Genomic DNA, 22500 nt, shown 5'->3' with positions numbered 1-22500 from the left:
ATATATATATATATATGTATGTATGTTTTTGAGAAAAAACAGGAACCCTCTCATACAGCCTTGAATATTCCGTGTATGTATCTTGCTAAGATGACGGAAAGGTGGCTTCCACCTATGGTGGGAGAGAGATCAACCCGGGCGTGACCACAATATCCCACCACGCCCTTGTAACCTCTAGCACGCCCTCAGTGCTGCCTACTTACGACAGTTTACGGCCCTATTTTAGATGTTAGTTTTAGGCCTACGTTCTCTAGTCTTGAATACGTTATCATTCACTGTGCGGTTGTTATGTCTGGGACAAGCTTCAGTGGTGCCATCTGGAACGAAGATACTCGGCCTTCTTACTCTCCTCTCATGGGATGTGCTCTGCGCTTTTGAGATGGAAAGATAACTCATAAAGCGGTACTGTATCATGGCTTTCCTGAGTTGCGAACTTCTCTCTCTCTCTCTCTCTCTCTCTCTCTCTCTCTCTCTCTCTCTCTCTCTCTCTCTCTCTCTCTCTCCCCTATTGAATATTCCTTGTTGTTAATCTATTGCAAACTTGATTAGGGAAAGCTTTAACTTTTAGGAATGATTGTTGAAGATCTAATAACTACATCGATTATTTTACTTTAACGCAAAATATATGTTGTTACTTTGTGTCGTGTGAAGAAGGGATACTCGGAGCGTTTGTTGAGGAACTGTTAGCTCAAAGAAAGTAACTTGTCATTCAAATTCACACGAATAAACACTAAAACGGAAATTCTGACTCACTACTTTTGTCCGGATGAACGCAGAACTTCTAAGTGAATTAAAATGGTTGGCGTGCGACGGATCCTTTGTAAAAAGTTGTCGACGCGAACGAAAAGAAGACACTCCTTTGGTGCTGCCGTTCACTTGCTCTCTTCGTGGTTGAATTTAGGTACACAAATATCTAAAATCAATTTCGTTAAGAATCGAGGATACGAGTGACTGGAAATTATACACATGTTAGGTAATATGATATTCGCGTGATTGCATTGTATATGTAACATCTATTTCCTCTTTCCGTTACTTTCCCATTTCATGATTAACAATCATTTAGTGAAGTAACGTAGCACATATGTACACACGTAATGCTCAGTTTGATCTTACCTGAAAGTTAACTAAATACTAAATATACAAATAGAAATTCAACCAACACATGATCAAATAGACACCAAACTACATAAATGTGACGAATAGCTACATCAACCGTTTATAAAGAGGACCTTTTGTCTGAAGAAATGTAGACTTGTTGGTCTCATGGAGTATCGGTGTTCAATTAACTTACCTCTCCAATACCTCTCCATAAAATAAACGTATAAACTCTTCGTTCTGAGTTCTTGAACATCAAAATCAGTGAACATCAAAATTTCATAGTTTTCGTCTACCAAATACTCAGAAGTCAAGAACTAGCAGAGAAATGGTGGTCTCTCACCTTTACTCGTTCTTCCCTCTCCCTTTGTGAAAACAGTAACAGGCAACGCGTTCTGAAGATTCTTATTAGAAATGTCATTCTTTTCAGCAGAGATTTCTTTTTCGAATAACGTCATCTCAGTTCTTGCAAAAGACCGAGGTCCTCATGTATGCCACTTACCCAAGCACTGGATAATAACGTTTACTTGCGTTTGTCTGTGCTATAATAAACAGTACTCGGATCATTACCGCGGCCTCGTTTTCACTTGCCTCAATGCCGCTGGTTTTTTTGTTTATTTTTTTTTCTTCAATATTTTGGCGCTGTTGTTTTTCTCTTTGCTTTCGGACGCGTTCGACTGCGCTGATGTAAGACTACTTCGGAGAACAAACTAGATGATCTTACAAAGCTTCATAAGAATTTGATCGATTCCACATATATGTGTATGTATGTATTTATTTTATTATTATTTTTTGTAACTGTTCCAGCTGCAAAACATGAAACCCAGCAACCCAGTATCAGAATTGTAATAATAATGGGCATTATTATTATTATTATTATTATTATTATTATTATTATTATTATTATTACAGTGCTATACAGTCCAGGTTCATTCGTTCAGTGTTGAGTGCCCTTGGCAGAGGAGTGCTGTCTACTTGATTAACTATAACTTCATAATTCTCTTAGTTTTTCCTTAACGCATACATTTTAAAACGCCCTGAGAATAATTTTGCACCATCCTTCTATATGTAGCAACCGCAGTGCGCATCTGCCTAAAATATCCGTAATTATTTATTGTTCAGAGGCTGTAGTGTTTCCCTATGTTGATTGTTTGAACCTCAAAACTTGCCGCTGAACCGCCTGTATCACCACGGGAGATTTAACTGTACTCTTTCATGGTGGGTAGTGACCTATTTTTTGCGACAATCCAAACCCCGGAGATGAATGGGGTTAGGAATGAAATGGCAATTAGCGTTCCATAACAAGCACTAAGTGTCATTAGGGTTGATAACTGTTGATGACATTTCAGTTTATTAATTTTTCTAGTCATCTTGTTACATCATTACATTTTCTCTTTCATATTAAGACTTTCTATTCAGATTTCTTTGTACACAACAAAATTATTTGCAAGTATTGTTTTTTTATTAAATTCTTGCATAAACAGTAATCCAAATTGATAACGTAATTTGTTGTGATTATCATTTATTTTCGGTTACAATACTTTAATATCCTAGAATGAGGTTAATCTTTTGAATGGCCACATTCTTCAAGAAATTGCAAAGTAACTGACGATTCATTAAACCTGGTCGACATCAAAAGAGACAGAATTGTTTCAGTGGGCTTGATTTCCTTGAATGTTTTACTGAACTACAATTGCAGTTGCTGCAAGAGCCCCATTGAGGTTAACGTCTGTTGTCAGAATCCGCCCGCAATCTTCCCTATCCACATCACTCGTGAACACAACAGACCTAAAGGTGTTCTTGATTCGATGACTTTGAATGCTTCACATACAGAACATTTATCCGAGAATCTTTCACGAACTTTGAGAGAGAAAAAGAGACAGGGTTACAGGAATTCCAGGCATTGTTCTACCACCTGTGAAGAAAAGAGCAAAGTCGATGTACAGTAAAATGGAAAGTGAAACGGGCTGAGAGAGATGGAAAAAATTCGCTTGGTATACCCAGTGTTTCGTCATCTCATGCTCTCTCCCCCAGGAGGAAGATGGGGGAGAGAGAAGAGTGGTGTCGATTACGTGGAAGGGTGCGGGGAAATGGGCGGGGTTGGGCCAGCTGGAAAGGGGTGGGGTGAGGGGACTACGAGAGAATAATGTTGGTGCATCGATGTTTGCAACATTTCTTTAGATGATTGTTCGAGGATTTTAAATTCCGAAACAGAATTGATCTCAGTTGCTGTAAAACGCGAAGAAAATCGATTAAATGGACCAAGAAAGACGTTTAAAAGGTCAAGAGCTATTTATAAATGAAGTGCATGACTTGTTAGTAGATTCCGTGGAGGAGATAGTGGATTGAAAAAGAGTTGCGAAAGAAAAAAAAAACGAGGACGTTAAAGAGTTAATGCAACGAAAATGAGGAAAACATGTACCAAAGAAGATTACTGATATAACGATAAACAAGTTGAGCCTAAACCGATTTAACTACAGGTGGAGAGAGAGAGAGAGAGAGAGAGAGAGAGAGAGAGAATTTAAGGCACAACAAGTGACAGTTCTGAAACAAAAGGAGCATTAGAGGTTCAGGGGTTTAATAGAGGAAGGGGGGTCTACCGATCACAGCAGAGCCGAGGGAGGCAGCGAGCTATAGAGGTCAGGGGTGACGAGAAGTGAGGGATGGTGCGGGTAGAGGCGAGGCTTTTGGCTGAGCAGAGACTGAGAGAGAAGGGGCCAGAGTAGGTCATGGCGGTTACGAAATGAACGGTGACTCTTGCACACTGGTGCTGTCTCTTTGCCCTCCATGAAAGAGAAAGAAGCGAAACATATAAGGGAGAGCAATCAATGTTTTAGTTTTCTGTGGATTATTCCGAAGGGGTCTGATGTGGATCAAGCGCTAAACATGGCGGAATCTCGTTGGGACGCCGTGTTCAGTATTAGCCCCGCGGGATCAAAGTATTATATACACCCAGTTCTTTATTGTGTGGTCGTCAAATTATATTATATTAATGATAAAAGATATCTTCGTTCGGCCGTCTACTTTATATTTACCATACGGAGTTTAGTACCAGCACCTGGAGTGGGTAGCGCGCAGACAACAAGCCATTACAACTTTTTACCGGCTGTTTCAAAGACTTTCTGAGGGCATCAGCACTTATTCCGATTTTTATTTAATGTTGCCATTTAGTATTTGTCTCGTCAGGAAGTATGATTGTTACCTCGGATAAGATTATTTCGCTAATCTGTTTATTTTCTTATCATAATTATCGAGAACGTACTCGGTAACTTACCGTGAACGGCCTTTACTATTCTGAACTGGATCAACACCAGGAGTTTCTTTTGTTCTTCGCCTGTGTGTGTGTGGTTGAGTGGTTGGTTGTGTGTGAATTGTAATTGCTCAGTACAGTCAATCGTTACGTTGGCTAAAAGACATTTTGAAAGCTGTCATTATCTTTGGAGAGACCTCAGAGAACTGCTCTAGAATTGCTTTCTCACATTAGGTATTGCTGTGTCTTTACAGTGTTATAGACGCTGTCACATCGTCTTTATAAAAGAATGATTACTTAACGTATGTTATGAAACTACGCTGGTTGCTGTGGTAATGTTTGTAATATTAATAACCAAAAAAATTGCATTAATTATGCTGAAAAGTTTGTGTTGTTAATTATTAAAAAAAATCGAATGCCATATTACTATAAATTCATTCATAATTACATCATCGAAATGAATTGGCAAATATCAGTAATTTGCTTATATGGTGACTTTTCAAAAATTTATTTAGCTCCAAGTAAGGAACAGTTAATGAAATTTCTTGTTATTCTTGTAAGTACTTGTATTGTGGATTCTTAAGTTACATTATAGTGTATATGAATGACAGTACACAGCAGCTAACATACCCATCTTTTAAATACAAAAAAAGAAAAGAGTTACACAGTCGGTTGATAAGTATAAATCTGATTACGTTGGCGAAGGTTACCCAAGTTCTTTCCTAAAATTATTTAGAACTCTTAGACGAATGTTTCTAAATTTTGATTATTTAAATTTAAATATTCGTAATACAAAATCATTCTTATCCTGTTGTCAGGTATATCCATTTTTTGGTCGTATTGATATAGTGCAAAACAAAGAAATTTACTTGTAACATTGGTTTTGGTTTCATTCCGTCAGTAATCATGAAGGATTTCTATGCAGATGTTTTTTTTTTTCTTTCTGAAGCAAAAGAGACTCATTCCGTCTTTTCTTCTCCACAGGTGATACCTTGCTCCTGGACAAAGTTGCATCAGCAGAAGATGAAATTATAGATAATCCTTGAAAATGGTGAGTACAGCATCTTATAAGAACTTTAATTGGTAAGAACCCCCATGTCATCACGCTTCCCACTTTGTAGGAAAGGGGGATTTCTACAGCGTACCGTTAGGCTACCCTTTCGTCCAGTTATCTTATTGTGTTTGCCATATCACGAAATGTCATTCATGAAGGTCTGGCTAAGTATACAGGGACGCTTTTATTACCTGAAGAGTACATCGGCAAATAAAGCTAAATTTTGGAGGTAATCAGGGTTGCGGATTTTTTTTCCTTTAACAACACTAGCTTCGAAGATCAAGAATGTTTGCTTGAACTAGAAACTTGCCATTAATCCAAAAAGACTTTAGCGCCAAAGAAAATATGATAACTTTTCCTCTTTGTTTTAAAAGCTTGGCATAACAACCTACGTCGGCCAATATTTGTAAGTGTTTAGAACGCAAAGATTATGTGTACTGTAATTAACTCTTGCTAAATAGAGAATGTATGAATAGGGAGAGGTGTAGTTGTTGTGTCGCATACTCAGATATTCTGTTATTAAACCATCTCTCTCTCTCTCTCTCTCTCTCTCTCTCTCTCTCTCTCTCTCTCTCTCTCTCCTCAACTCGTGAGCCATCACTCAGCGATTCAGTGAGAGGATATTATCAGCGAGGGGAACGTGAGATCCTCGTGGGATAGTGGAGAAGAAGTTAATTGCTTGAGGTTTTTCCTTTGGCTTTGTTAGCACAGGCCACGGGGATGTGGACAACGTTTATAGTGTGCAAGTGCCAATGTGAGTGCGAAAACACCTGCTTTGATTAAAAAAAAAAAAAAAGTATGACAGAATACAGCATTGAGAGAAAGGAGGCTTCATCGGAAGTTGACAAGAGAAGGTTTTGACATTTCATGTGTCTGTAAATATGTATGTGTACGTAAGTGCGTGTGTATATATCTGCCGATATATTAAGTATGTATATTTATATGTGTGTGCGTGTGTGTGTGTGTATGTTTGTGTGTGCGTGCTTGTAGGCGCTCTTTTGACATATCGATCCATTACTCATATATAATCTATATATATATATATACATATATATATATATATATATATATATATATATATATATATATATATATATACATACAGATTTTATAAGAGAAAAAGGACCGTGACAAGTAAATGAGATCTTCGTTATAGTAAATATACCATGCGTTTAAACTGAATTAGTGCTGAAATATGTAAAAAAAGAAAAAAAAAAGCTTTTAAAATACGGCTCCCAAGTCCAGGATATATTTTACGTCTCAGCATCCTTGTTAGAGGTGGCGATTTTTCAACTTCCAAACACCACGGCCTATGAATAATTCATGCGTCCTTATCTGCTCATGTTAGGCCTATAGGCCTCTTTCGAGACTGGACTTCAGCGTCCATTTCCCGCTTCCTCTTTTGGCAGCCCTGTTTGTAAACCTTGTAAGTTCAGTCACCCGAAACAAAACCCCAGAGAGAGAGAGAGAGAGAGAGAGAGAGAGAGAGAGAGAGAGAGAGAGAGATCTCGACTATGTATATTTTTCAAAAAGGGGTATATTCCTATTTCTGTGCTAATTGTGTGTTGTATGTTTTGCCCAGAATTAATGAAGGTTTATAGCAGTAAGAGTATTACTCTAAGATGAATTAAGATGATTATAATTGATAATCACCTAAGATGGTCGAAACACTGAATCCTGAAGTTTAAAACGATGGATTAAAGGCTAATTCTGGAATCATAAAACGAGTGAATGGAAAATACGTTGATAAGAGAGAGAAATCGGGAAGTCTGAATGAAAGATACACTATACACTGCAAAATGCGCCCAGTTCTCTCAAATACATCCGTAAGTAAAGCTGGAAAATCCGTGAATAAAGCTTCCGCCTTGATATCACTTGATCTTAGAGAGAGAGAGAGAGAGAGAGAGAGAGAGAGAGAGAGAGAGAGAGAGAGAGAGAGAGAGAGACTTTTTAGGGACAAAAATGTCCCCAGCGTTAGAAATCAAGAAGCCAGGTAGAAAAGTGGCTGGCGAAGGGAAGCGTCCATGAAGACTTGGTTAAGTCGACAACAAAAGGGTATTAGAAGCAGCGGCCGAAAGGTTTGTTTAAGGTAAATCAGTCCTTCCGGCGCGTCATGACTTGGTGCACAACACCTGCTGGGGCCGGGTGAAGGAAGGGAAGAAGAAAAAAAAAAAAAAAAAAAGAGACCAAAGTAGAAGGATAGGGATTTGGAAGGAAGGGGCCACCATAGCTTAGTTTTACTGTTTATTGGAAGGGCTACAAAAAGTTCGTATAAACTATGGGGTACTGGCTTCGCTTTGTCCTTACACCTGAATGGAAGCGGAGCAACCACGCATTGACGGGCGTAACCAGAAAGGCATCCAAGATGTACCGTATATCTTTAATCAGACGCTGTCAATTTTACGTAGCAACAAACGAGTTTTTCTAACTGTAGAAAGCCTCTCCAAACCCCAAGACTATGAACTTCGCCCTGCTTGAGGCAGAAATTTACCGATTACTACAACGGTTTTTATGCAGGCTTATAAATCCCTGTAACAGTCATCAAATCCCTCCAGCAACATGCCGCATCTAGTGACTCTGGTTGAGAATTCAAACTTAAGAATCGAAAGGTAAATGATCTTCATTTTCGTCACATATATTACCGTGCCTCGAGAATTTAAACGTAGGATAACTTTTATAAATTCTGAGTTCATTGTCGGCGTCCAGATCTTCATCAGTGAGTTTATCCCCACGATTGGGAAAAATTTAGCTTATACTACCAATTTTATGTTTCTTCGCATTAAGTGATTTACTGTAATTAAACAGCAGTAAAACAGCAAAATTTTTATTTTTGCTGTTGCCAGAACAATAAAATCCATATTGGTTTAGTAATAATCGTCGATGAGTCCCGAAAATACCTTTGCTAAGACATTTTGCTTCCTAAATTTATTTGGCAACTGTGAGAATTTACGTTGGTAGGTTTGTTTGTGCACATAAATTATAGGGCGTTGCGGAACCCGAATCGAGTAGCGTAACTATAAACGTTTTAATTAAAACCTTTTTATTTGGTAGTAATTAGATATTGTAAGGTCGATGACATATCCAGCGAAAAAAAAAGAAGGAATAAAGGAAATAGAAGAAAATATATTGGCAATGGCTGCTTCTACACCAGGCTCAGATAAGTACCCACACTATTTCAACTTTCACTTATTCGACCAGATTTTAGGCGTTTGTTGCTTTAACAGAAACATCTTCATGCTTAAGAGAATGAAAGTGTTCGTACATTAAATGACTTACCTGTTTAGATCCCCAGCGACCAGTTTTCTGTTTTACTCAATCATGGCCTTGTAAGTGGATCCTTTGCAATTGGTTATTGCGTTTCATCCACGAAATTCTGTGGCACTGTAACATCTGAACACAATAGACTAATGATAATTGAAAAATTAAAAATCAATAATATGGTTCCATTATTTTTAAGGACATTTTATTTTCCAGTTTTGAATCATATCTTTAGTGTATTTTGTCCCTACAACCTGGATTTATAGTTCTTAACATATTTTGTGAGATCAACACGTCCACAATATTTTATAAGTTTCGAGAATGATTAACTTACATACTTATATCATAAGAGCGATGGAATGACTGTTTTAGGGTTTGTGCATGTGATGATATAGTATCTATCCATATATATATATAGTATTATAATAATATATATTATATATATATATATATATTATATACATATATATATATAATATATATATATATATATATATATGTGTGTGTGTGTGTGTGTGTGTGGGATTTATGTATGTATGTGTGCGTGTGTGTGTGTGTGATTGTGTGTATTTGGCAAATATTTGTTTCCCCCTTGTCTTTTGTTCGTCAGAGTCTTGTAGGTCTACAACTGCCCTCTTATTCGCTGTAACTTTTAGTTCAACCTACGGGCTGCCGTGACCTCCGCTTGCATAAAGCCGTCCTCACGTAAACTAACCATCTAACACACTGACTACGATGGCATTCCTTTGAAAAATATTAATTCACCAATAAAGTCCAACGACTTACGTGCTCTTTATACCTACACACAAAAAGTGTTTCGTCGACAGCTCACGGCATCCACATGCGGCTTAGTGTCTCACCTTCATACAATAACTGTTGTTCTTCCTGAATGGTAAGCCCCTCTAGAGCCAACTTTTCTCTTACCCTTCAAGCCAACGATTGTTAGTTTGCTATATTATATATATATATATATATATATATATATATATATATATATATATATATATATATATATATAATATAAAGGTTTTTTTGCCACGAAGGGAAAAATGAAAAAGCGAGATAGCCGAGTACTTTCGGTCCTATTCGGCCTCAGTAAAGGGTCCGAATAGGATCGAAAGTACTCGGATATCTCGCTTTTTCATTTTTTCCTTCGTGGCAAAAACCTTTATTTATACATAGCATCACGTTTTATATACTTCGTGATCAAGTTATTCATATTATATATATATATATATATATATATATATATATATATATATATATATATATGTGTGTGTGTGTGTGTATATATGTATATACATATAAATAACTGTATACAGACATATATATTTGTGTGTGTATTTAATTAAGTTCTCTTGATTTTCACCAAGAGACGGTCATTTCCTTTCCTGTGAGTTCAGAAGAGTGAACTGGATTTTAGGTGGTAGTTTCAACTTTCGATATTCCGCTCAAAAAATTTTTCTCACTAAAAATGATCTAAGAATTTGTGCATAGTGCTGATATGTTTCCAAGAGTTTACAGGTTGGAATATATTGGTGAATGTATTTGAATGGTCTAAACAGGCAGCAGCTTAAAGGTAGTGACTGTATTGAAGAGGTCGGTGTCGCTATGAAATTGTTTGTTTTGATTATTTTATAATACATTTATAAATAAATTTATTATGATTGAGATTTCTAGAGCAGGGAAATTTTTTTCATGTCAGGACATCCGAAATGATGTTTATATTTTAACCCAGGTTTCAAAATTCCTCTAATAATTCTCGAAGTCATATACAATGTGTTTTAAAGTCAAGACAAAGATTCGGGTGATGAAAAATGGATTGGCGTGTTTCCAACTCTCTCTCTCTCTCTCTCTCTCTCTCTCTCTCTCTCTCTCTCTCTCTCTCTCTCTCTCTCTCTCTCTCAATTGCTTTAATTTATATCATTTCAGTGAAGGTCAACTCCTGTTAGACATATTCTCAAGTCCAGTAGTTAATGTTAAACGTTTGCAAGCGCTCCGTCAATATAAGCTTTTTTTTTAATGCTTATTCATCATTATTAATAAGCAAATGTCTCTTCCTGTTCTGATGCTGACGATTGGGATTCTTTTTTGACGACTTTCCCTGTGCCATTATTATTACTGGTATTATTGCTACCAGTAATTAGCACTGGTCATTAGTGTTATAGCTTTATTATTGTCCTCTTTCGCATTGTGATTACTGCTCTGTAATTTTAGCTACATCAGTTGCCACCAGTTAATTTGATGATGGTGCACATTCCACAAATACTATGATTATCACCTGTAGGGCCCCAAAGGGCCGTAACTCGCGAAGCTTCAAGCTAACCCATCAAAGGGTTAACGTTTATTAAATGTGAATTTATGATATTTTAAAAATTAATTTTATATGGGATGAAATTGAAGATGTACGGTTTTATCTGCTGAAAGAATTTATTTTCTATTTTTGACATTTTTGGAGATAGCATTTGAATAGCGTTAGGGTGCTGGGCCGCCAAAAATGCAATAATTAAAGCATCATTTAAATGTGAATTTATAATATTTTAAAAATAAATCTTATATGGAATGAAATTTAAAGATGTGAGGTTTTATCTGCTGAAAGAATTTTTCTTTTATCTTCAATACCTTTGGAGATATTAGCATTTGAATAGCGTTAAATAGGGCCAGGCCGTGCCGGACGAGCCAGAAATAAGCCCGTTTCTAGTAAGAGTTAAAACTTCGCTTCGCTCATAATTACTGCAATTTTTAGTATTTTAATCTTGATACTGTATTGATTTCATCTGCTAAAAACGGGACCTTTTGAGATCGTGTTTCGATCATTTCAGCTTTTTAGCGTAAGTTTGTACTAAAAGATCAGCTCATACTGGTTATGATTTTCTTTAAATGTATTGAAAGGCAAACAGTTAAGAAGAAAATACCATAGGATAGAATTTATTTTTCAAAACTATAACAGTTTTAAATTTTACCTTTATATCTGCTTTTTCATATGCACTTTGCTCTCTATATTTTGTTTTTAAAGTTAGTAACCACATAAATCCTCAAGATGTGGAAGATTATTTGATTATTTGCTTGATATACCAGTAACACTTCTTTTGTGTTGACCATGATCGCCTTTTTTATCATATATATATATATATATATATATATATATATATATATATATATATATATATGTGTGTGTGTGTGGTGTGTGTGTGTGTGTGTGTGTCTATATTCATTAACATCCATTTGTATATATCAATATATCGTTTACCTTTATTTTAACCATTATTGTACTTTCAGGTCACATACGTACTTTAATGGAATGAATATCATTATCTGTAAGCAAAGTTAGAGAGAACATGTTTTACCTGAAATAAAGATAGCGTAGTAAAAACATTCAGAGCGCTAAAGAATCAAAGAATGGCATTCCATAAAATATCCCCAATACGAGTAAAAAGCACCTGTGATTTCCACCCGCCTATTGAAGGAACTTACATTTGGACGAATGCGGAAAGTATTTCTGTGATGATATTCCATACCTCTCTCTCTCTCTCTGCTCTCTCTCTTCTCCTCTTCTCTCTTCTTCCTCTCCATCCTCTCTCTCTCTCTCTTTCTCTCTCTCTAAGCATCAGAAATTTTGCTTCTTAGAAGCAGGCTCTTTTGCGTACAGTAATTTATAATATACTACTTGATGCATTTGTTACCACAAAGTTTGGAATCTGAAGTGCAGTATCAGTGAAGGAACACTAATCAGCGAGGTGAATCGAAATTGTTCATCCAAAAGGTATGAAGTAATCCAGAAACTAAGAAGACATTGTGTATGTTATACATACATACATATATACTATATACTATATATATATATATATATATATTATATATGTATATATATATATATATATATATATATATATATATATATATATATGTATGTATGTATGTATAACATACACAATGTCTTCTTAGTTTCTGGATTACTTCATACCTTTTGGATGAACAATTTCGATTCACCTCGCTGATTAGTGTTCCTTCACTGATACTGCACTTCAGATTCCAAAACTTTGTGGTAACAAATGAGGAGGAAAGAAGATAAATGCGCCGGCTTCCTCTTCAATGACATTGAAGCAAAATCGGTCTTTTCTCTTGAACATTCTGAACGCGGTGTTTCGTGCATTGATAACATTTAACTAAATCATTCAATTCTTACTTATCATTCAGTACAAAACTGTATTAACGCAAATTCACAGGCATGCATATATACATATATATATATATCTATATATATATATATATATATATATATATATCATATATATATATATATATATATATATATATATATATATATATATATATATATATATATATATATAGTATGCATGCCTGTGAATTTGCGTTAATACAGTTTTGTACTGAATGATAATAAAAGTAAGATTGAATGATTTAGTTAAATGTTTATCAATGCACGAAACACCGCGTTCAGAATGTTCAAGAGAAAAGACCGATTTTGCTTCAATGTCATTGAAGAGGAAGCCGGCGCATTTATCTTCTTTCCTCCTCATTTCTCACATTCTTTCTATTCCTTACTTTATACTTTAGCTTTCTATCAAGTCCTGTAAACCGTAATTATTGATTTAGCTTTCACCTGAAAAGTGGTAACTGTCGGCTCGAAAATACAAAATAAGGCGCTGCAAACCAAATAACACTTTTTCAAGGTTTTATATTATACGTATTCTCTTTGACTCTTATGAAAAGTTCAACTTTCTTTTATAACCTCAGTCCAGCATCTATAAACAATAGACTGTTTCATTCATGAGGTTGTATTTATTCATTCTCTATGAAGAAGGAAAGTGAAGTTTTCGAAATCCTAGAGAGCTTGTTTCAGTTTGCGCTAATACATCTCAGTCGGCCGACTTCTGTGGGATCTTTGTATCCAGCATATTTCTCAGCGTGGTTTTAATTTGTATTCTGATAAATCCGGTCGGTTATATTTTTGAAATGACAGATATGCTGACAATTATGAATGTAAGGGTAGGTTACAGTTACAGCATTATGATTTCGCTGAAAGCGGTTTAGCTTTCAATTATGCCCGTGATCATTTTCAATGACACTGGCTCTCGTGTATATGCCCTCTCGAGAATTCTCCTCACGTCCCGTGAGCTTTATTAACCTCTTTTAGCGGTCATGTTGTCGGCACTTTGGTAAATGAGGCATGTAGGCCTCGCCAAAGAGGATTAGGCCTACCCGAAGCCAGACACGGAACCCGCCCACTGAGATCCTCCTAAGCCGCAACGACATGCTCTGACGTCACGGGATACACAGGACTGAATTGTTCCCTTACCTCCTGCGAAGGTCATTATTCAAGTGTTAATATTTTTCTTTTACTGCTGGTTTCCTGCCTGCTTTGTCCTTCACACTCGTTTTTTTATATTCTTGGAAGGATTTTCTTGTTTTCTTGAAGTGTCGTCAAATACCATTCTTTAATTCATTGAGAGAAATGAAATGACTGGTAAATATGGAAGAAGAAAGAGTCCCATTAGCGTCTGAGCGAGAGTACGCAGTTGGTTCGTGGTCATGTCATCGTCAATCAATCTATAAAGTAGAAATATCACGTTACCTAGCATTCACCTTTGGACATTTTGTCAGTTTCCATTCACGAAGAAAATGTATATAACCTTACACACAAATAACATACATAATGATAAAAAAACAGGACTTTAAAATGATACTCCCATGTATGTATGTATTCAAACTATATATCAGCGACCAAGAAAACTATGGATGAAATGCGAAATCTGTCATTTTTGACATTTTATTTTTAACATCTCACCTGCCCCCTCCCTTCGTTTCTATCGGGGCTGAACTGTACCCTAAAATGCATCGGGAGTGCCACTATTCATTTCAACGACCTTGAAAACTATGAATTACACATTAATATCTATCGCTTTCAGTTATTTTTGCATATCGTCCCCTTCCTTCCCCCCCTTTGTATCGGGGCTGAACTTGGACTTAAGGGCATCGGGAGTGTCACTGTTCATCTCAGTGACCTTAAAAAGTATGGATTAGACACTAATATCTTTTGATTTAGGTTATTTTTACATGTTACCCCCTCCCCATTCACGCTTCCTATTGGGGCCGAATTTGGGCTTAAAGGGCATTGGGACTGTCACTGTTCATCTCAGCAATTCAAAAACTATGGATTCAACATTAATATCATTAGTTTATGGTTATTTTTACATGTCACCCCCTTCCCACCCCCTTTTAAACCAACCCCCCCCCCCCCCATCCTATCAGGGCTAAACTGGACATAAAGGGAATCAGGAGTGAGACTAATATCCGCTGTTTTCTATTCACCCTCTCTCCCACCCCTTCTCATCCTCCCCTTCCTATCTGGGATGAACTCAGACTTAAGGACATCAGAGTGTCACTATTCATCTCAGCAACCTTGAAAACTGTGGATTAGACACTGATATCTGTCGTTTTTGGTTATTTTTACATTTCACCTCCTTCCCACACCAATGATATCTTACCCCCACAGTATTCTTTTTCAGATTGTAAGTCATAGTATACCAAGTTGAGTTGAAATTGCTTGATGCGTTTCAGAGTTATGCTGAAGCATACATGCACACACATACATACAAACATACATGCATCCATTTTCATATATATATGTATATTATATATAGATATATAGATATATATATTTTGACTAATATTATATATAATATACTATATATGTGTGTGTGTGTGTGTGTGTGTGTGTGTGTGTGTGTGTGTATGTGTGAATGTATGTATGTGCTTGCTTAAGTGCACTAACATTTTACATGGATGCTATTAATGTATAAATGCATTTTCACAAGCTTACTTTTCGGCAGCCAACAAAGGCATAAAAACCAATAAAACCCTGGGTTTAGACTCGTGACCGAAACGAGAAATTTCAATTGTATTTCTTGAGGCAAACCGGTACCGGTCTTGTTCGCTGAAGCCTTTTTGATGACTGACCTCTTTGGTTACTCATGGGTGGGTGAGTGACTGGCAGCACTTGCCTCTTTAAGGTCAGAGCAAAAAGGTCGAATTATTATTCTACTGTTGTTGTCTTCGTAATTCTTTTGGGAGTTTTATGAATTTCTTTATCAGCTTCTCTGTTGCTTCTGTTAATTTTTGTTTCCATATATTATTTATGACATCACTGTAATTGCCAGTAATTGTAGGAGAATTCAAAGGAAAGAATTCTGAATGACCCCGAAAACCTTTTACAGAAAAAATCCCAAAATAATCGTAAAGAAATAGGACGTCAAGTTCTGAAGTTAAACCGTGAAACTGTAATGAAGATAAATGTGCAGATTCCATTATATCAAGTCGAAAAGAAAACAGACAAGCAACCTTGTAGTTCGGAGTTCGTACTTTTTTCTTCTTCCATTTTTTCCTTCTCCTCCTCTTGACTCGGAGGAGAATCGCCAAGTCATGGCATTGAATAGTGGATGATTATGGCTGCTTTTAATCATGGGGACGGAGGGAGGAATTATTCAACCGCGCTGATTATTTGCTTGACTCTCCACTATTTTAGCTTGATAGTCATTTAACTGAGATGCTAATCCACTTCACAAATGACACAGAAGTTAATTTTATAAAGTTATGCTTGGATTTTAGGATGAGGATGAAATTTAAAAACAAGTACTTGAGGTTTTTAACGAATATCAGCTGGTAATAATTATCATAATTTAATTAAAATTTCGTTTCCTAAATGACTTAGTGATGCAGTTATAGGAAAATATGAGTGTGTAACCAAATTTGTGGAAACTGGGATGTAAAGTTATTAATGATGATTACATATACTCAAAAAATAGCTTGTGGTCTTAGATTTATTAATGTAATTTTTTCTACAAGCGGCCTTTCTTCACAGGTCAGTAATCTCAATAATGAACCGGATGTGATGGCGGAAGTTCTCGTTAGAAAATATCTAATTTCTCTATTTATTAAAACCGAATAATTTATCTAGACTATATACTACGTCCTTCGCTCTCTCTCTCTCTCTCTCTCTCTCTCTCTCTCTCTCTCTCTCTCTCTCTCTCTCTCAAAGAACAGTTGATGTAGACATATTTTCTTAGTCTGAAGACTTGGCTTTTAGTCAAAATATTTCTTACAGCTATATTTTGATGGAAGTTTTGCTTCTTACTGTATTTTTTAAATTCATTCATTTCTTCATCAGTTTGCTTTATCATGGCGTTTACTTATCCTTTCGACGACCAAAATTTATACAACTGCATGTTGAAGGTTTTTCGGCAAAATAGTGAAGGAAATGGACATCACGAAGTACATTGTTTGCCAAGTGCAAAAACTTGGAGCTCAAAGTCATCATGGCGTGATGATCAAGTTACTCTACCAAGTTAAAGATCTATCCACCCTTTCATCGCTAGAGGCAATTGCCCTTGTCCCATCTTAATATCCCTTTGACTGAACAAGTCGGACCAAAATTGTTGTCATATATTACGTGAATCTTGCTTTTGCATCTTGTATTTCTCTTTCAGTCCCTTCCATTTAACACATATTACTTACTCTGGTCGTGATGTTCATGTCTGTTTTATAAAAGTTTTTATATCTGTTTTATAAATTTCCTTGATATGTTTTTTATGCCTCATTTTGTCCAATATATTAAGATAATATTATTATTTTATATATATATTCTATATATATATACATATATATATATATATATATAATATATATATATATAATATATATATATATATATATATTATATATATATATATATATATCGTAATATCGATTATAATGATTATTTGAAGAAACAGAAAACATTTACTCTATTTTTTACTAGCATCCCATGAGGCTCTAATCTTCTTTAGTTGTAACCTCCAGTTTATAAAGGAGGATAGAAGAACTAAATGAGATTTATGCTGCAACTGGAGCTTTTGTGATTACCACTGACCATCCAATGTCTGAGAAATCCTTTTGCCAGAAGAACTCAAGGTTTTCCTTGGACTCAAAGGGAACATAGAGTGTCTGTTGGTGATGAACTCCCCGTTTGATTATCATTAAATCTTAGATAAGAAAACATAGAAGGACATTATGTGATTTGATGTGCCACAAGTATACGATGGAATTAAAAGTTTAGTTCAATATTGAAGTAGCCCAATTTTCACTAGCTATTACCGGAAGCGAGTCAGAAGGTGCAGGTTCTATGAACTTGACTTGGCAGTACATATGAGATTTGAATATTTTCGTTCGCCTCTCTCTCTCTCCTCTCTCTCTCTCTCTCTCTCTCTCTCTCTTGTATTTTTTCTTTTTGTATTTTAATGCGCTATCTCTTGAGTGTTTCAGCCAGACCTCCGAATTTGTTAAAGAGGGCTAAGTTTGAAGCCTTTATTCCGTGGAACCCGGCGGTAACCACTCACCCGTGACCTAAGACGTTTACCTAATCAACCAATTGAACGTATCGAATCAGCGGAGGGCCAACGCGCCTTTGAGACATTTCCCCAGCTGTAGTACGTTCATGGTCTGAATGGAGGGCATGAAACCCACTTTTATAACGTTTAATTTATATACATTTCGACCATTTCGAAACTTTTGGAGAATCGATCATCCTTGTCATAATTGTGTATCTGACAAAAATAAATTCAGAACGAACGGGGAGAGGGTGATCATATTGTGTAATAGGGACGCGGGAAAAAACTTTTACAAACTGAAGTAATCTTGTAGTTACTATTGTAATCGTAAGAGAGAATCAGTGATTATAAACGTAAATGTCAAAACGACACAATGGTGCCCTACTTCTGGTTAGGTCCGTCACTGAACCCGAGTTTCCACCGTGTCAAATGGATGATCCGGTTAAACGTCCCAAAACTGGGAGCCAATCACAAACCTCAGAGACAAGGAGGGAAGTTTTCCCGTCTGATCATTCAGTGAACCAGAAGCTGCATGGTGTGGCAAATCTGTTGTTTCGTCTAACTTCCCGAGAAACGCATAAAAAAAAGTGATTAACGCTCTGCAGTAAGAGATCATTTCCTCTGGTAGTTTTCTATGAAACTCCTTTTGCAGAGACGCAATTGAGAGGTAAACTAAGAACGTGATATATTTTAATGCTTACAGGACACCTGCATTGGTTCCTTCTTAAAGATTCACTATCGAGCCTTTTCACTGTTGTAGATACAGTTCAAAAGGGTGTTTAATATAGGAAAATGCGTATCAGATAGCTGTGGGATTCCTCAGAAGTCAGCATGAGGAAGAGAACACTCGAGTTATATTCCAGCCCCCCCTTTTTTTCTATCAGTATATCTTACAGAAGTGCGCTGTTTCTTGAAGACTGGTTACGTTGGTCAGACTGAATTAGAACGTGCGCTGCAACCCATAGATTAATTAATGAAGATAATCATTGTTTTGGCCCGGACTCTGATGGGTAGTCACCATATATATTATATATATATATATATATATATATATATATATATATATATATATATATATATATATATATATATATATATATTAAGGAGCAGACTCGCAGAGTTCTTTTTGATGTAGTGATAATACTTTCGTGTTTTGCTGATGTAACCTCAGATCATCCTCGTTTCATATATCAGGATCCTGATGTCTTGAATAACATTGACCTGAGCCTAATCGAACAAGGTTGCGTTTCGTATAATCAGGTTACCATACCATCATAAGGACCTGATAAACGAGTTTAAGTAACAGCATGCTATTTTTAAGAAAAGGACATCTTGTGTTTGTAAAGGAGGCGATATGCTCTTCAAAGATTAGAGCACCAATAAGTGAAAGCATTGATCGACGTTAATAAATAGTGATCAAATGACAACTGTATAACGACGACCTTCATGTTCTGTGAGCACCAAATGGCTGGAACTTCAACGAAAGCCAGTATGGCTCCTGGAAACATTAAATGCAAGACTTTATGTCCAATAACAGATGAATTTAGATGATTTTATTCTGGTAATTTCTGAAAGAATCTTATTATTTTGGAATTTTATTTCATGTATAGGAATGAAAGAAATGTATTGTGTATGCTTTCATCATTTATGTATATATAATTTTGTGTGTGTGATCCCGTGGTAGGGATGTAAGAATACTACCACCGTAGGTCCTGCGTGTCGTAAATGGCGACTAAAAGGACAGCTGCTGCCTTGCAATCTTACATTTTGGTAAAAGGCTAGGTCCACCGCCAATAACTGTGGAAACTGCTGCCTTGCAATCTTACTTTTTTAATAAAAGGCTAGGCCCACTGCCAATAACTATGGTTGATGACAGCAAGGGCATGCGATCGTGAAAACCCCCTTTGCCAAACAATAAACCATGCCTGATGATGCCTTTGATAGAATGCAGGGGAGAAGACGCATCAGGCAACCGACCCCTTAGTGTAGGGATAGATGTGGGAAAGAAGAAGTGTGTGTATGTGTGTGTGTGTGTGTGTGTGTGAGTGAGTGAGTGTGTATGCATATATTAGTACATCAACAATAATATGGTAAATGCGGAATATTTTAGATAATAATGCGAGTGCCCAAGTATTCACCTCAAGTGGTCTTAAGCGTAAAAATCTATTGTTGTGAGAAAATCTTGGTACGAGGTGTTAGCAGGAAATGACTCGGACTTTTTCCCTCTGAGATTCCAAGAATTGTCTTTCTGCCTGTACTATCCCTTGCCTACAGACCATTCCATCGTATGAAATATTCCCTAAAACCGCCTTTCATTTTCAAATAATCCGGATTTAGTGATGCTACTATATGTCTGAAATATGGCACCCCTTTTCAGGTTCTATTACCAAGATTTGTTTCACTTTGGGATGCCTGAACTCAAGCAGTGAAGTGATTTCACATATATAAATCAAGATAACCGCGCTCCCCCCTCCCCCCCTCTCTCTCTCTCCTGCAATAAACAAAGCTGTGAATGCTTTTTATCTGCAGAGGTTCAGCTTCGTATTGCCTAAAGATTTGATTTTCCTGCGAATGCGTATTTTCCTCATGAAAGCAAGCAATGCTACCTCCATGGTTGGGTGTATGATCCGTTCGGCAAGGAAATGACCTACATTTCCAAATCAAAGATGGAGATGTCGAAGAAAAGGCACAAGCACCAGGGGAGACATTGGATGCTTCAGTTTGAGTCGTTCAGTGTGCAAGGAAAAATGAAAATGAGGTATTTTTCAGATAAAATAGCACATGTTTGTGTGATATTCATAAATCTAACATTAGATCAATTTTTGTTTTTGTCTACATGAGTTATTTCCATGAGGATGTTTTGTGAGCCGTAATAAAAAAAAATATTAACGCCCCAAAGAGGAAGTCTATTAATTTGGCTAAAGTAGCTTAATCGATGACCGCTCTTGGTCTTACAATAGTTCCTTAATTTTTTTAGATGTAGTCGTCTCTGAATAAAATGACAATTAGGCCTACATTCTACCTAAGATTACCCCTTTAAATATATTGTGATTTTCTTATGACACATTACGTTGTTAAAAAAAAAAGTTTACTTTAGAAAAAATCTCACTTAAGGTTCTTTGCAAAGTCCCTTCGGCCTTTAGCTGCAACCTTTTTCATTCCCTTTACATTATCTCCGTTCATATTCTCTTTCTTCCATCTGCCTTTCCATCATCACTAAAAATTGTTTCCTCCTGTTATCTCTTACTGTCAGTTTCCTTTTTAGCTTTTAGGCCCCAGCTCTTTGCCTTTGGCTTAAATTTATAAGTTCATGTGTATCCGCTATAGGAAACCTTGCATAAATAACTGTAAACGATGAAATGGTGACACCGACGGGTAATATTATTATCCAAATTAAGTCATATTAAGTGCCGTTTCTGATTTTTTTTGGTTTTGTTTTTGTTAATGCACTCCCATGAATGACTTCATATTAGTCACGAAATCAAGATTTTATGTCCATAATAGCATCCTTTATAAGTGCTCTTCTTTTTTTTATTTTTAATTCAGTAAATGAATATTCGTAAAAATTAGGATTTTACATTAAAAAGTTAACATTTGTGTATTAGAGATACATGAAATTCCTACGTGTTTGAGTGACCAACGTACAGCAAGCATAGTTTATGACTAATGGTTTATCTCTTCATTTGTAAATTGATCTATAAATAACAACAGTATTGCCAAGCTTTGAAGAACCACCGTTGAGTCCACCACACAGACTCGAAGAAAAAATGTTGATGAAGGGAAATGGTCGTTGTTGTTGACACGACGTCAGTGAAAGTAACCACAATGGTTACCTGTAATTATGGATCTAACTCACACGCCTGCACAAAACGTTGATTTTTTTCCTTTTTACTGAATGTTCGTTGCGTTTCTTAAAGTAAATTTTGCTTAACAAAATCATTTTTAGATTTCTGCTCACGTTTGACGCCCGTGTTTCTGACTTCCTGATTGATTGCGATAAAATCTTAATGACAAGTAACTGTCATAACTACGCTTTGGCGTTTCCCTGATATAAGTGCTCATCAGGCATGAAAAAACTATGAAGACAAATATTTCTTTACCTCGACTGTCGTAATGATCGCAATCACAAACCCGTTAAGATGGTACATCTCTCTCTCTCTCGCTTTATGTTTTTTTCAAGGTTTTATACTTTAATACTAGTTTTTTTTTATCTATGTCTGGAAGACGACAGATTTTGTCCTTTACGAAACCCGGAAATATAACCAAACATTTGGTATTTATGATTTTGGCCATTATTCCAACCGGCGCCTCGTCGTCCTAAAAAGACAGAAAACCCGACGGCGAAAGATCCGAAAGTAAGATGAGAAAAGCGAGGCGCCTGACCCGGTGATCCTCCTCTCCTACGAGAGGCAGAAACGATCAGTAGAGGAACTGCGCAACCGCGCATAATGAGCCTT

At 36.3% G+C, this 22500-nt stretch overlaps 1 protein-coding gene across 2 annotated transcripts in view; it reads left to right on the top strand.

The window, feature by feature from the left end:
* Positions 1–22500, top strand: part of LOC135215659 (uncharacterized) — a 166467-nt gene that overhangs the window by 123973 nt on the left and 19994 nt on the right. For both annotated transcript variants that reach the window (XM_064250602.1, XM_064250601.1), the window contains exon 2: positions 5330–5396. In XM_064250602.1, coding sequence (XP_064106672.1) covers positions 5394–5396 — 3 coding nt within the window. In that variant the 5' untranslated portion in view covers positions 5330–5393. The remainder of the gene's footprint in view (positions 1–5329; positions 5397–22500) is intronic.

Source organism: Macrobrachium nipponense, chromosome 5, assembly GCF_015104395.2.
Source record: "Macrobrachium nipponense isolate FS-2020 chromosome 5, ASM1510439v2, whole genome shotgun sequence".
Taxonomy (NCBI): Eukaryota; Metazoa; Arthropoda; class Malacostraca; order Decapoda; family Palaemonidae; genus Macrobrachium; species Macrobrachium nipponense.
The sequence above is the reverse complement of the archived record's forward strand: the minus strand, read 5'-3'. Positions and strand labels throughout refer to the sequence as shown.